At 43.0% G+C, this 15,863-nt stretch overlaps 1 protein-coding gene across 17 annotated transcripts in view; it reads right to left on the reverse strand.

Moving 5' to 3' along the window:
* Positions 1 to 15,863, reverse strand: part of CIT (citron rho-interacting serine/threonine kinase) — a 163,137-nt gene that overhangs the window by 23,234 nt on the left and 124,040 nt on the right. For 10 of the 17 annotated variants that reach the window (XM_045458901.1, XM_045458900.1, XM_045458896.1 and 7 more), the window contains 6 exons: positions 15,394 to 15,529; positions 10,876 to 10,980; positions 3,053 to 3,193; positions 2,501 to 2,608; positions 647 to 809; positions 205 to 369 (listed from right to left, as the gene is read on the reverse strand). In XM_045458901.1, coding sequence (XP_045314857.1) covers positions 205 to 369; positions 647 to 809; positions 2,501 to 2,608; positions 3,053 to 3,193; positions 10,876 to 10,980; positions 15,394 to 15,529 — 818 coding nt within the window. The remainder of the gene's footprint in view (positions 1 to 204; positions 370 to 646; positions 810 to 2,500; positions 2,609 to 3,052; positions 3,194 to 10,875; positions 10,981 to 15,393; positions 15,530 to 15,863) is intronic. The other 7 variants (XM_045458903.1, XM_045458899.1, XM_045458893.1 and 4 more) reach the window with 1 other exon arrangement.

Below are 15,863 nucleotides of genomic sequence, written 5' to 3' on the forward strand. Positions count from 1 at the left end.
TATGATATGCTCTTACATGCATGAACTATTGCTGGAAGAATACAGTGGTGGTCCCTGGGTAAGGGAACTGACATCGGGGACTGACATCACTTCTTACTCTTTATCCCTTAGTATTATTACTTGTCTCTTTTACCGTATGTATGCATTTTCTTAGTGGATTAAAAACACTTTCAACCAAACTCCAAGGGCCCCTTGGGAACGTACCCTCTGGAGTTGATGACTCCTTTCTGCGGCTGGATGGCGGGGCGAGCAGGCTCATGGCACTGGGCTGGTGCTCGGGCGACCGCACGATGGCGGACATGGCGATCTGCTGCCTCGCGGTGGCTGGCGTAGATGGGTGCGGGTGGTCTGTGGCCTTCCGGTGGGCAGCTGGAAAGAGACCAGTCCGATGCCTTTTGGTTAGCTGGGTCACCAAGAAGCCCAAACCAAGCGGACTGCCCCTGGGTGGTCTTTCAAGCCCCCGAGACCAAAAGGACACGCATCGTGCCAAATGGGCAATACCAAGGATGCTGTGAATTTTTCACACTTGGGACATCTGGACTGAGAGCTTATGGGCCAGAAACACAGATGCTGAACTAGTACAACCCATCTGCTTGAGGTGGGTTCTCTGCCTTTTCCAGAGACTTGGCGTAGAGAGTGCCCCTACCTTCCTCCCGGGCAGACCGGAGCTCGATGCGGGTCTTCTGAAGGGCTTCTTCTAGCTCTGCACAGCGAGCTTTCTCCTTCTCCAGAGCCACCTTCAGCTCATTGTACTGCAGAGGAACCTGTGTGGGCAAAGCAGGGTCCTCTTTCCGTCGACTAAATAAACCCTAGCAATGGAAACAGAGATATCTCCTAACTCCTGGAAACTGGCACTTTAGCTGAAGGAACTCTGACTCAAGAGGAGCAGACCATGAAAGCCAGGAGCATACTCACTGTAAGCAGATTTAGTAAAAATGGCATGTGAAGGGGGAAAGGGGAGACTGAACCACAGCCCGTTCCAGCCGGCTGGAAAAAAATAGGGTTTTGGAAATTTTCAACAAGAGGGCTCAAGATGCTTGCACGGCCACCACCCCTTCCTTCGGCATTCCCAAGGAGGAGAGCCATTTCCTGAGTCTTTACCCTCAAAAAATGGAAGTGGAGGATGGAGTCAGGACGGATGGTTCGGAAATCACTCTTGCCTTGAATTTGTCTCATGACGCTTAGTTACGAGACACAGAGATGAGCATTTTTTAAAAAGGAGACAAAAAACTTGAATCCTAAAATGATGTCAAAACAAGGGGCTTACTCAAAAAAAAAAAAAAAAAAAAAGCAAACGAAAAAATGAAAACGCGTACTGGACATGGAAGGAAAAAGGAAAACACAGGGAATCATGTGGCTGAAAAAAAAATTAACCACCAAAAATAAATGGAAACACCCTGACTACATCACATGACACAATCAGAAAACAATCCGCTGCTAAAATACAAAAGATTAAATATCAGAAGCATAACAAGCACAGACAGTCACGCGGTATGCAAGAATGTCCCTCCCCGGCGGCCACCACTGGAGGAGGCTGTTCTCGTCCCTCACCATAAAGAGAGCGCTGGGGACACGGGCGCCAACTGCCCGCTCCAGCCCCTTCTCGGGTGTTCCAGATCACTGGGGGCTGCCACTGCTCCCCCAGGGTGGGAATGCTTTGGGAAGGAAATGGCAGGGTCCTCAGAGACCTGTTCAGACTAAGAACACCCGGCCAAACCTCCTAAGAGGGCTCTGGTGGTTTAGGGAAGCAGGTCTTGGGTGGATCCAAAATCTGCATAGGTGCATCTGTATATAACCCTGTCCATAGCTGGGTGGGTTTTTCTCCCCCTTTCCTTTTCTTTTTGGTCAAAGTTTTTCATTTGTTTGTCTATTATCCTTCTAAAGGGATGGCGCAGCACCCTTGGAGTGGAGTGGTGTCACCTCACCTCCCTGGGTCCCAGTCTCCTGCTAGGACTCTGCCGGTCAAAAGGACTGGGCTAGATGATTTCCAGTCTCTTCTGGAGTTCCGTATATGTGCTCTGAGAATCCTACTACAGAACTGAGAACCACTCTCTCTTTCTCCTGAATCCCACACACATGACCTATCTCTCTATAGCCCTGTACCTGTGACCTGCTAATCCCTCTGGAGTCTTGTACAATGACCTCTCTGGAAACCTTTCTCTCTGCTATTACCACCCACCTCCCAATCCAGCTGCTTATTAAAAAAAAAAAAAAAAAAAAAAAGAGAGAGAGGGAGAAAAAAAAAATCACTCCCTTAACAGAGACAGGCACTATAATTTTAAAGGCTATGAACACAAAGTAGTTTGTTACAGACTTGATAATGACATGCCTTCCTTAAGGACTATTCTGACGATCTCAAAACCTATTTTCAACCCAACATAAAACTAGAAAAATGTGCATTTTGTCTTCATGGATGTTTCCGTAATTATCTCTCACAACGGTATTTCATGAATCATAAGGACTGAGAAAACCTCCCGACTTTTCTAACACTTGGACCCACCTTTTTCTTTTTAGCGGGCTGGTCCATTTTGGCTTGCAGAAAATCAATGAGTTTGGTTTGTTGAGAAATAGTACCTTCCATTTTCACTTTTTCATGAGAATACAGAACCTAAAATTCATAAAAACAAAAAAATAAGCTTGGCCCTAGAAAGAAGTATACTTGCAAATTTGGTACTTTAAACAAATAAAAAATAAAGTCATTAGGATAGTAGCAAATGAACATTCAACACAAACCACACTGCACCAATATTTACTCACTTAGTCCTATTCTTACAGCCCAAAACAAACAAACAAACAAACAAAAGGAATGATACATGGACAGGTAGGTGAAAAAGTAAAACGAGCCAGGGGTTAATATTAGAATCTCGGGCATGATCATGATAGAAATTTTCCAACATCTCTGAATGTTTGGAAAGTTTCCCAATGAAATATTGGGGGAAACACACAATAACATACAATATAAAGATAGCGACCGTTTCCCCAGATGGCTTTTGGCCATCACGCTTTGCGTCCGCAGACAATCTTTAAGCCAATTCCCTCCGCTGGTTCTCACCTGAATGTTTTCCAGCTGGTACTCCAGATCGCTCCTTTCCGTCTTCAGCAGATCAGCCCGGTCTAGGGCTTCCTGCAGCCCTTGAGTCAGACGGAAGATGTGATTCTTCTGCAGATCCATCTGCTGCTGTAATTTGGCTTGCTAGTGGGGAGGAAGGCCAAGACAGAGTCTCGGTACCACGGAGAATACAGCTTGGTCCCCCACTGTTAGCTTGTTGCCAAACTAATTGCAGGCATGGCACCAAATTTGGCTTTTGAAATCATCTCCTTCCAGAATTACCGATGGTCTTCTGTTCCAAATTGGTGCATGGCACCGATAAGAAGAATTTTCCCAGAAATCTCTGATGGCCAGCAAGTCACGGGATCCCCACCGTAACAAGAAGTCCAGGCTGGTGGTCTGCTTCCCAGTCAGAGTTACAATTAAGGACATTTGGGTACGTACGATATGGCCCATCTGAGGTGCCCTCTGAGATGCTGCGAATTACTGCCATGACAGCTAAGCTCTAATTTGTCCTTGGGGTTTTTGGGTTTTTTTTTTTTTTTGAAAGATCTGTTTATTTTTGAGAGAGAGCACGCAAGTGAGGAAGGGGCAGAGAGAGAGGGGGACAGAAGATCCAAAGTGGGCTCTGTGCTGACAGCAGCAAGCCACACGCGGGGCTCAAACTCATGAGTCGCAAGATCATGACCTGAGCCGAAGTTGGGCGCTCCACCAACCGAGTCACCCAGGTGCCCCCTTAGGCTTAAGATCTCAGTTGCTACTGTGAGAAATCACTTTATTTAGGCAGCGTGGATGCACAAAGGGGAATCATATCAGCTCTAATTTGAGGAGCACCTCGTTAGGGTGAGAGACCCCAGCAAGTACACAAACAGCCACAATCACAGGAGATACTTCTGCAGTGTGGGGAGGAAGGAAGAGGAAGATCCCAGACTCAGCACAAGAGTCTATAAAACCCAAGGGGGAAAAAAAATCAATTTAGTGTTTTGGAAATAGTTTTGTGCTGAAAATCTCTCTCCAATTTTTACAATGGAAGTCAACCAGAAAATAAGGCAGGCTCTAAAGATACTGGTTTTATGGCTCTCTTTCCTAAAACTCTTCTGTTTATAAAAAAGCAGGAAAGAGCAGGTATCCTGATGACACACTGCCTGATGTCATCTGACCCCTGGGTGACAATCCAACCGCCCTGTGGTTGGCCCGAACACCCCCATGCCTGGTGGCCTAGACTCTCTGCAGACTCAAGCAGAGAGCTCCTAAAGAGCAGTAAACATCACCACGGGCATTTTCTAACAGGCGACGGCAAATCTCTGCGCTCTCAGCCCCAGAAGGCCAAGGGCCACGGACAAACTCAGAACTGGCTGACACTCTCCCTCTCATTTTACTTCCCTCCACCTGTGTTTTGGTTCTCTCTCCATCTCTCCTCCTCGCCGGCCCTTCCTCTTGAGGGGAAGTGGATTCCTTGGGGCATCATGGCATGGTGGAACGAACCTGGGCTTTGGAATGCTAGGGACCCTACCACAAATGCTGACTTTAACACGCATCAGTCACAGGACCAGGGGAAGCTCATATTGCCTCTAGAAGCTCTGGCATCTTCATCTGAAAGTGGGTATAACACCTCCCCTGACTGGGTGACATACTCAGTGCCACCATGCCTGGCGTACCCCAGATGTTCAAGGAATTCTCGTAATCTCTCTCCCTCCTTTGTCCTCTTTCCTTCCCTCCATCCAGTTTGGGCTCCCCCTCACTTCCCCATCTGCCTTCCCCGTGCCAGCCTCCTCCACCAGCCTCCCCCATCAGTCCTTCATAAAGCAAGAGATACTGTCAGCAGCCAGAGATCACCTGGCCTGTGTGCCAACTTAGAATTTATGAATCAAACCAGAACCCCTAAAATGCAGGGGGGAGGGGATGCGGGGGGACAGCTAAGATTACCTCTTAAAGGGAACTATGAGTCCCTTACAGTGCAAGTGATTTCCACAAATTACCCTCTTTAGTTTCTTCCCACTATTTTAGGACAACATTAATTACTACGCAGGAAGCAGAGAAACAGGAGCTGGGGACAAAAATTGGTTTGGTGACAGCCAGGCCCAAAATATTTCTCTAGAATAAACACATCAACTGTCCGTGAGCTTTCCAAGAAACAGACTGCTTATTTACTATAATAAAAAACAAGAGTGACAGGTTGCTCAGTGGAATGTTTTTCAAAGCCATTTACTTGCTTCCCAGAGAGAGGAAAATGGGGGCTATTCATGGGTCAGTGCTGGACTGAATTCAGGGCATTGGACCTGTCCAACAATTCCACGAGGTGACAGGAGACTGGGAGGGTGCATGAGGGAGCTGGATCACAGAACCAGAGCACCAAACAACCGCGGTGGTTGAAAGGATGGATCAAAACCAATGAGAAAAAGTTCAAAAGGACAGTATTCTTTGAAAACACTGACTGATAAACACCAGAATATAAAGATGTTTACTCAAAAAATGCAAGCTTACAGAAGGGTTGGTGGCGATGTCACAGGTCAGTGGGTGTCAGTGGTGTGATAAAGCTATCCAAAGAGCCCAGGGTAACTGGCAGAGGCTTACAGAGCCCAGAATGGAGCTGGAGATATCCCACTGGACCCCATGTTGCTCATACCCTGTGGACTTTTAGAAACTCTCTTTGGAAAGATAAATCTACCAGAAAAGAACATCTCAAACTTGGAGGGACTTGAAATGTTTCAATTAGGTAAGAGAAGGTGGTCTGGCGTGGGGGAGCTACTCAGATATCTAACTGTCTGTCACAGAGATAATAAACGTAGCTCTCTCCTAGAACTATCGCAAGGACTGTATGAGCCAAAGCATGAAAAGGGCACTTGGCGTATAGCAATTGCTACTTAAACATTAGTTTTTTGGAGACATCTGGCTGGCTCAGTCAGTTAAGTGTCCAACTCTTGATTTCAGCTCAGGTCATGATCTCACAGTTCAGGAGTTCAAGCCCTGTGTTGGGCTCTGGGCAGACAGCACAGAGTCAACTTGGGATTCTCTCCCTCTCTCTCTGCCCCTCCTCTGCTTGTACTCTCTCTCTCTCTCCCTCAAAAATATGTAAACATTGGGGCGCCTGGGTGGCGCAGTCGGTTAAGCGTCCGACTTCAGCCAGGTCACGATCTCGCGGTCCGTGAGTTCGAGCCCCGCGTCGGGCTCTGGGCTGATGGCTCAGAGCCTGGAGCCTATTTCCGATTCTGTGTCTCCCTCTCTCTCTGCCCCTCCCCCGTTCATGCTCTGTCTCGCTCTGTCCCAAAAATAAATAAACGTTGAAAAAAAAAATAAATAAAAAAAAATATGTAAACATTTAAACATTATTTTTTTATTAATCAAGTAATTTGATTATTATTTGGTATTACTCTATTTTAGGTGGAAATGCCAGACTCAAATGTTTCAATGAAACAGAACCAGTGGTTGGAAGCTATAGGCTTTAGTTCAAAATAAGACAGAACTTTCTAAGAATTAAAGTTGTTGAAAAAATGGGTCAGGATGTCCAAAGGCACGTGCACTCAGGCAGAGGTTCAACCAGGCCCACCAGTGAGGAATGTTGGGGAAGGGATTCTCTGCCTTGGACAGGAGGTTAATTTGACCAGGATTAGCAAATGGACTTTCACCTCTGGCATTACCTCTGACAGCCTGATAGTAGCTACTGAATGTCATGTCAAAAGAAGTTTCTGAAGCCATTTTGGGTCCAGGAGGATATCTGGGAGAAAGATCCATTAGCAAAGTCTGCCAGGGCCAGGGATGAAGGGAACAATGGAACAAGGGCTGGAAATTTGGGTTCTGTGACATTAAAAAAAAACAACAACAACAACAACAACAACAACTTCTTTCCAACCCTGAGACTGTGATTCTGGCCCCGCTTACAAGTCTCTATACCTAACGAAGAGGATATGGTTAACTTAAGAAGACGACAAACAAGCAAAGACAAAAAAGAGAGAGACAAACCATGAAACAGACTATTTAAGTATGGAAGACAAACTGATGGTAACTAGAGGGGAGGTAAGTGAGGGGATGGGAGAAATAGGGGATGGGGATTAAAGAGTACACATATCACAATTTAAAAAAAGACATGCTAGGAGCGCCTGGGTGGCTCAGTCGGTTGAGCGTACAACTTCAGTTCAGGTCATGATCTCACAGCTCATGAGTTCAAGCCCCGCATTGGGCTCTGTGCTGACAGCTCAGAGCCTGGAGCCTGCTTCGGATTCTGTCTTCCTCTCTCTCTGCCCCTCCCCTGCTCATGCTTTGTCTCTGTCTCAAAAATAAATAAAAACGTCAAATAAAAATTTAAAAAAAGACATGTTTTAACATATCTTGAAATCAAGACATGACATCTAGACACATGGATAGCTTTTTGACAAAGGTGTCAAGACAATGTAGTGAGGAAAAGAGAGTCTTCTCAACAGATGGTACTAGAGTAACAGAATAGCTCTATGGAAAAAAGTGAACCTCTGCTCTCCTGCCATACGTAAAAATTAACTCGAAAGACATCCTAGACCTACAAATAAAAGCTAAAACTAGAAAACTTCTAGGAGAAAACAGAAAATACTATCTTTGACTTTAGGATAAGCATAATTTTCTTTTTTTATAGATATAATTTATTGTCAAAGTGGTTTCCATACAACACCCAGTGCTCATCCCAACAGGTGCCCTCCTCAAGGCACATCACCCACTTTCCTCTCCCTCCCACCCCCCCATCAACCCTCAGTTTATTCTCAGTTTTTAAGAGTCTCTTATGGTTTGGCTCCCTCCCTTTCTGTAACTTTTTCTTTTCCCCTTCCCCTCCCCCATGGTCTTCTGTTAAGTTTCTCAAGATCCACATATGAGTTAAAACATACGGTATCTTTCTCTGACAGACTTATTTCACTTAACACAATACCCTCCAGTTCCATCCACGTTGCTGCAAATGGCCAGATTTCATTCTTTCTCATTGTCAAGTAGTATTCCATTGTATATATAAACCACATCTCCTTTATCCATTCATCAGTTGATGGACATTTGGGCTCTTTCCATAATTTGGCTATTGTTTAAAGTGCTGCTATAAACATTGGGGGTACATGTGCCCCTATGCATCAGCACTCCTGTATCCCTTGGGTAAATTCCTGGCAGAAGCATAGTTTTCTTAAATAGGACACAGAAAACATAATCCATTTTAAAAACTGATAAATTTAACTTCCCCAAAATTAAGAGCATTTGCTCTTTGAAAGATACTGTTTGAAAAGACAAGGCAAGCTATAGAGTGGGTGAAAGATTCACCATCCATACATCTGGCAAAGGGTTATCATCAAGAATTCTTTAAAAATTTTCCTCGGGGGGTGGGGGGATATCTGGGCAGCTTAGTTGGTTGATCCAGAGCTTCTGACTCTTGATTTCAGCTCAGGTTGTGATCCAGCGGCATGGGATAGAGCCCAGTGCTAGGCTCTGCACTAAATGTGGAGCCTGCTTAAGATTCTCTCTGTCTCTCTCTCTCTCTGCCCTTCTCCCCTGCAGGCATATGTGTTCACTCTCTCTCCCATTAAAAAAAAACAAAAAACAACTTTACTTGGAAGTAACTACCCAAAAGATTTGAATTTACACTTCCCAAAAGAAGATATATGAATGACAAATATATGGAAAGATGTTTATCATCACTCATTAAAGAAACGTAAATTAAAACCACAGTGTGATACTGTAATATATGCACTAGAAAGGCAAAACAATACTAAGTGTTATGGGGTCAGAACCACCACACGAAGACTTGGACACAATTTTTCATAGATTTATGCATAATAACTAAAAAAATGGCAACTATTCAAAGGTTCATTAACAGGTGAATGGATAAATGATGGTATACCCATACAATGAATTACAGCTTAGCAATAAAAAGCAATGAACGGCTAATACATTCGTCAACATCAATAAATCACATAAGCATGTTCAACTAAACTAAAGAATCCAGATACAAGAGTATACAGAGTATAACTCCACTTCTATGAGATTCTAGGAAAAAAACAAAAACAAAACAAAAACAAAAAAACTATCTATAGTGACAAAAAGCAAGTCACCGGGTACCTGGGGCCAGACCCGGAAGGTATGGACTAGAAGGGGGATGAGGAACTTTTTTAGATGATGAAAATGTTTTATATTTTCATTGCAGTGAGGATTAACCAGGCATTTACATTAAAACAATTATATATATAATTATATGTATGTATATATAGAGAGAGCAAACTTAGGTTAAGCCCTTGGTCACATGCTTACAAAGTGCACACCATGACCAGGGATCCTAGCCACATTCTGGACAATAAATATCATTCTTTGTTTCATAATGGTTTCAAGTGTCAGTAAAATCTGCCTCAAACTCAGTGTCAGCCAGATGTCTGTGTTCAGAAATCTATCTGTGAGGTACAGACTGGGAAGCTGGAAATGTTCTCATGTCGTTTACAAGTGAGAAAGAGGGGACTGAATCAGGATCCCGGCATGCTATTCCAAGCCTTGTCACTGACTCACCATGTAACCTTGGACCAAAGTATTGAGCTGTCAGAGCCAGCTCTCCTTCCTCGGAAGGAAAATAGGACAGGCGAGATCATTGATTATTTCTGTTCTGTTTCCAACATGTGCCTAAAGCAGGGACATTGACTATTCATTCCAGATAAAAGACCATCATTCTTTACTTGACCACCAGGTAGATTTTTAAATTTGTATTATAGTGTTCTTAATGCTGCCTTTGGTGAGCCTTCCACTCAGGATATATTGAGATATAACTAATTTTATTTTAAAAACCTTTATTGCAGTACAATACACATAAAATTTACCATTTTAACCATTTGTAACTGTATAGTTCAGTGGCACTAAGGACATTCACGTTGTTATGCAACCCTTGCCAGCATCCACCCCCAGACCTCTCCCAAACTCCCACCCATGTTTTTTAAAGTATCATTCTGTAAGGTATTTTATTCTCACCTGCAAAATTTTCACCACATTTTCCCAAGTTGATAGTTTAGCAATATTATTTCTCTCAGCACAGTCCCTTGAGAGGTCTATAATAAAACCTCAACTAATGAGAACAGGTAATCTGGTTAACTGAACTATCTGGCTCACTATGGGTTAAACAAAACCATCTTGGAATCTCATTTCTCATTAAATATCTTTACAAAGCATGTATGTCCTGGTTGGTCAATTCTAATGAACAAAACAGAGTCGTCAGTGATCCAACATATAGGGCTTTGGTTGGGATCAGGACATCGTCAGCAACTTAAATAGACATTTTCAGAATTCTGTTAAAAGGTCCAGGAAATAATGTAAGGGATGGGTTCAGAAGATCAATTTGAGCTTTTCATTCTACGTCTCAAAGGCAGGACATAAATTTTTTTTTTTAACGGAGTTAAATGAATGTTCAAAAGTCTTCATGAAATTTGGCACTCAACACAATCTGGTCAAGTCTCTGCCCTGTGCATGAAGCTAATTTGCATGGATGTTCTACCAGCCTGAAAACTTAATATACTTTAGATATTAACTCTAAAAGAACAATTTAACTCAATATTCAGTCACCTGTATATTTAATAAGCTTCCATTGGGCACATACTCTTCTGTGCTCTATGTTCTATTAAGCACTATGTGGGAGGACACAAGTGACAAAGACCGTCTAGCCTTTGTGACACATTCTTTGAGCCTGTTAAATACCTTCAAAAAGGTATTAAGTGACCACCTTACTTCTCCTTGAAAATTCCAACTTCAAAGATTGAACATCTAATATGGATCTGACCATCCAAACACAACAAATTTTCATCTTCAAAAGTCCACCTGGCTCCATTTCCCAGGTGTTTCACACTCACCTCTTCCAGAAGCCTCTGTTTGAGCTCCCGTTCAGTCTCCAGTTTCTGCTGTAAACTTCGGGCGTTCATTTCAAGCATGGCATGTTTCTTCTCCAGATCATTGAGCTGGGCATTTGGAAAAATTGGCCATGAGATCATATTTAGAAATGCTAGATGCTAATGACTTTTGAAAATTTCCATAAAGCTTCACATGTAAAGAATCAAGTTCTGAAGATCAGAATATAAATGTTGTTTTCTAAAAGTATAGTATCACAAAGGTCCATGTTGCAGATAAGCCTTGTACAGGGATGGGATTATTGCTAAGGGATGCATAAATAACTATGACAAGTTCGAGGACAAGGATGATCACCTTGGCTGAATTTAATTAAACTATCAAATGCTGAATACTTACTATTGCACAGCATCATATCGGGCTCTTGTGATGAAAGAATGGACAAAGTCTCTCAAGAATCCTACAAAAAGTCACAAAGTGGGAGACTGACCATAACTAGACCTAGACACAATGACTGCTTTGTCACATGATATTTTCAGTAAGAGAGGTATGCAGAAGAATTATTCTTCCTGAATTACAGTCATCAAGAAAAGACTGTATTGGGGCGCCTGGGTGGCTCAGTCGGTTGAGCATCCGACCTCGGCTCAGGTCATGATCTCGCAGTTCGTGAATTCGAGCCGTGCGTCAGGCTCTGTGCTGACAGCTCAGAGCCTGGAGCCTGCTTCAGATGCTGTGTCTCCCTCTCTCTCTGCCCCTTCCCTGCTCATGCTCTGTCTCTCTGTGTGTCTCAAAAATGAATAAACTTTAAAAAAATTAAAAAAAAAAAAAAAAGAAAAGATTGTATTGGGGCATCTGGGTGGCTCAGTCGGTTAGGCATACAACTTTGGCTCAGGTCATGATCTCACGGTTCATGAGTTCGAGCCCTGCATCAGGCTCTGTGCTGACAGCTTGGAGCCTTGAGCCTGCTTCTGATTCTGTGTCTCCCTCTCTCTCTCTGCCCCTCCTGCACTCACAGTCTCTGTCTCTCTCTCTCTCAAAAATAAATAACATTAAAAAAAATTTTTTTTAGTAATAAAAGAAAAGATCATATCAATGTCTGGGGTCATAAAGGATGGGTAAACTTTGCTACAGAGTCCTCTAGGAACAGTTAAATAGAAAAAAATATTCAAGTTAAACACAAAAAGTTTCACTTACCGCTAAATACTACATTTTGTTTCCTCACGGGTTAAAAAAAAAAAGTAAGCCAGTATCGAGGAACTCCAGAGTGTTCCTGAGGGGCAAGCTCTAGCCTTGAATCCAATCATTTTATTTCTATGAAATTTTATTTCTATAAGAAAATAATCATGGATATCCACAAAGTTTATGTTCATCATAGTGTTATGTATAATGGCAAAAAGCTGAAAGAAGCTCAAAGTTCCCACACAAGTGGAATGATTTAAAAAGGTACCTTTGTCGAAAAATCTATACACTGAAAACTATAGAAAGCTTATGAAAGAAATTGAAGAAGGCACAAAAAAATGAAAAAAGATTCCATGCTCCTGGACAGGAAGAACAAATATTGTTAAAATGCTGATACTACCCAAAGCAATCTACATATTCAATGCAACCCCTATCAAAATAACACCAGCATTCTTCACAGAGCTAGAATAAACAATCCTAAAACCTGTGTGGAACCAGAAAAGACCCCGAATAACCAGAGCAATCTTGAAAAAGAAAACCAAAACAGGAGGTATCACAATCCCAGACTTCAAGCTATACTACAAAGCTGTAATCATCAAGACAGTATGGTACTGGCACAAGAACAGACACTCAGATCAATGGAACAGAATAGAGAACCCAGAAACGGACCCACAAACATATGGCCAACTAATCTTTGACAAAGCAGGAAAGAATAGCCAATGGAATAAAGGCAGTCTCTTCAGCAGGTGGTGCTGGGAAAACTGGACAGCGACACGCAGAAGAATGAACCTGGACCATTTCTCACACCAGACACAAAAATAAACTCAAAATGGATGAAAGAGCTAAACATAAGACAGGAAGCCATCAAAATCCTAGAGGAGAAAGCAGGCAAAACCTCTTTGACCTTGGCCGCAGCAACTTCTTACTCAACACGTCTCCAGAGGTAAGGGAAACAAAAGCAAAAATGAACTCTTTGTACCTCATCAAAATAAAAAACTTCTGCACAGTGAAGGAAACAATCAGCAAAACTAAAAGGCAACTGACAGAATGGGAGAAGATATTTGCAAACGACATATCAGATAAAGTGTTAGTATCCAAAATCTATAAAGAACTTATCAAACTCCACACCCAAAAAACAAAGTCCAGTGAAGAAATGGGCAAAAGACATCAATAGACACTTTTCCAAAGAAGACATCCAGATGGCCAACTGACACATGAAAAAATGCCCATCACTCATCATCAGGGAAATACAAATCAAAACAACAATGAGATAGCACCTCACACCTGTCAGAGTGGCTAACATTAACAACTCAGGCAATGACAGATGTTGATGAGGATGCGGAGAAAGAGGGTCTCTTTTGCATTGTTGGTGGGAATGCAAGCTGGTGCAGCCACTCTGGAAAACAGTATGGGGGTTCCTCAAAAATTAAAAATAGAACTACCCTACATCCCAGCAATTGCACTACTAGGTATTTATCCAATGGATACAGGTGTGCTGTTTCAAAGGGACACATGCACCCCCATGTTTACAGCAGCACTATCAACAGTTGCCAAAGTATGGAAGGAGCCCAAATGTCCATCGATGGATGAATGGATAAAGAAGATGTGGTATATATATATACACATACACACACACAGACACACACACACAATGGAGTATTACTCGACAATAAAAAAGAATGAAATCTTTCCATTTGCAACTATGTGGGTGGAACTAGAGGGTATTATGCTAAGCAAAATCAGTCAGAGAAAGACATCCTCACTCATATGAGGATTTTAAGATACAAAACAGATGAATATAAGGGAAGGGAAGCAAAAACAATATAAAAACAGGGAGGGGGACAAAACATAAGAGACTCTTAAATATGGAGAACAGAGGGTTGTTGGAGGGATCGTGGGGGGGTGGGGTGGGGGGAGGATGGGCAAATGGGTAAGGGTCACTAAGGAAGCTACTCCTGAAATCATTTTTTACTATATGCTAAACTTGGATGTAAGTGAAAAAATAAATTAAAAAAAAAAAGGTACCTCTGTGTTGTTGTTTAGGGGTTTTTTTGAACTACATGTTCAAAAACATTCAGTAACTCAGGAAAAGCCCCTAGTTATAGGTTTGTTTTTTTTTTTTAAAAAGATGCAAAGCTGCTTACATAGTAAGAATCTAAATTTGTAAAAACATATGTATGCATAAACATATTATGCAAAGGAAAAGCCACAAATAAATTCACCAATAGAACAGTGGTTCTATTGCCAGTCATTTTCTCCTTTACTTTTCTGTGGTTTCTAGATCTGCCACAATGACCTCAAATGGTTATTTTTATAATCACAAAATAACAAAGAGTTATACAGAATACAAATTTTAGATTACTGCTTTGAGTGTGTGTGTGTGTGTGTGTGTGTGTGTGTGTGACAGAGAGAGAAAGAGAGAGAGACAGAGAAAGCGCACATGTGAGAGCCTGGGTATATACATGAAATCTCTTTGATCGTCACTTTTGTTATCTGTAACATTGGGGCATCTATTCAAAATCTGTTTCAAGACTTAGATAAATCTCCAGAACACTGGTACCTCACTCTGTGAACATTAATATGGCGTGCTAAATGGAGAGGACATGTGTATTTCCAGTGTGAAATACTGTGTGCCAGTGTGGCCGTCAGAGCCTATCGTGTCCCTGGACTCAGAGCACAGAAAGGCCCAGCTGCCTGTTACCGCAACAATGGAAGGAGCATTCATTCTTGTCACTGAGCACTTTCCGATGCTTGACATTAAATCCAGCAATCAATCCACAACTTAAATCCAGAAACCAGTTGCCAGAAAACAAGAGCTGTGTGCCCAGATCAAAATCTGGACCTCAGGGGGCCCAGACAGGCAGATGTTAAAGAAGTCACTATGGGGCGCCTCGGTGGCGCAGTCGGTTAAGCGTCCGACTTCAGCCAGGTCACGATCTCGCGGTCCGTGAGTTCGAGCCCCGAGTCAGGCTCTGGGCTGATGGCTCAGAGCCTGGAGCCCGTTTCCGATTCTGTGTCTCCCTCTCTCTCTGCCCCTCCCCCGTTCATGCTCTGTCTCTCTCTGTCCCAAAAATAAATAAACGTTGAAAAAAAAAATTAAAAAAAAAAAAAAAAAAAAAAAGAAGTCACTGGCCGACTGTGACACCCCAGTCCCCGCCACACCTCCCAAGCTATGGCCAACCAAGGATGTCCAATGGTGGACCATAACCCCAAGGCTTTACAGGACTGAGTGAATTTATGTTTGTGAAATATGTGGACCACGGACTGCACCTGAATTTGTGTCGAGCACACCTTCTAAAAGATGGAGATGAAATCTTTCTCCTAAAAGGAAAGGGATGGGCGCTGACCTTGTCAGAGAGGCTCTCGGCTTTCAGCTTCTGCTCTTTGAGGGCCTGCTGCAGAGCGAGAATCTCAGCCTTGTGCTCCTTCACCGCCAGCTCCACCACCTGGCGGGACTCAGTGATCCGCTGATCGGCCCTCGCCCTGCCGGAAAAGCACAGGCCTGTTTCAGAAGCCTCACCATCACTAAGCTCCACCATCACCATCTAGAAAAAGGAAGGGGGCCCATCTCTAATCCCAATAAGCAACCGAACAGGCTGCAGGCTGGATAGATGCCCAATCCCGATTCCAAGTTCCAAATTCTGTCTTGCTTTCTCACTGCTTACAGAGCGAAGATTTGACCCATTTTAGGTCTTGGGTAAAAATACTCTTAATAGGTAAAGTTCCTGTTAGTACTCACTTGGAGGCTGAAGGGGAAATTTTTCCAAAAGCAACTGGACTGATAGGATAGCAAGACTGGCACAGCCTCCCATGGGAC

The sequence above is a fragment of the Leopardus geoffroyi genome, chromosome D3 (genome assembly GCF_018350155.1).
Source record: "Leopardus geoffroyi isolate Oge1 chromosome D3, O.geoffroyi_Oge1_pat1.0, whole genome shotgun sequence".
NCBI lineage: Eukaryota > Metazoa > Chordata > Mammalia > Carnivora > Felidae > Leopardus > Leopardus geoffroyi.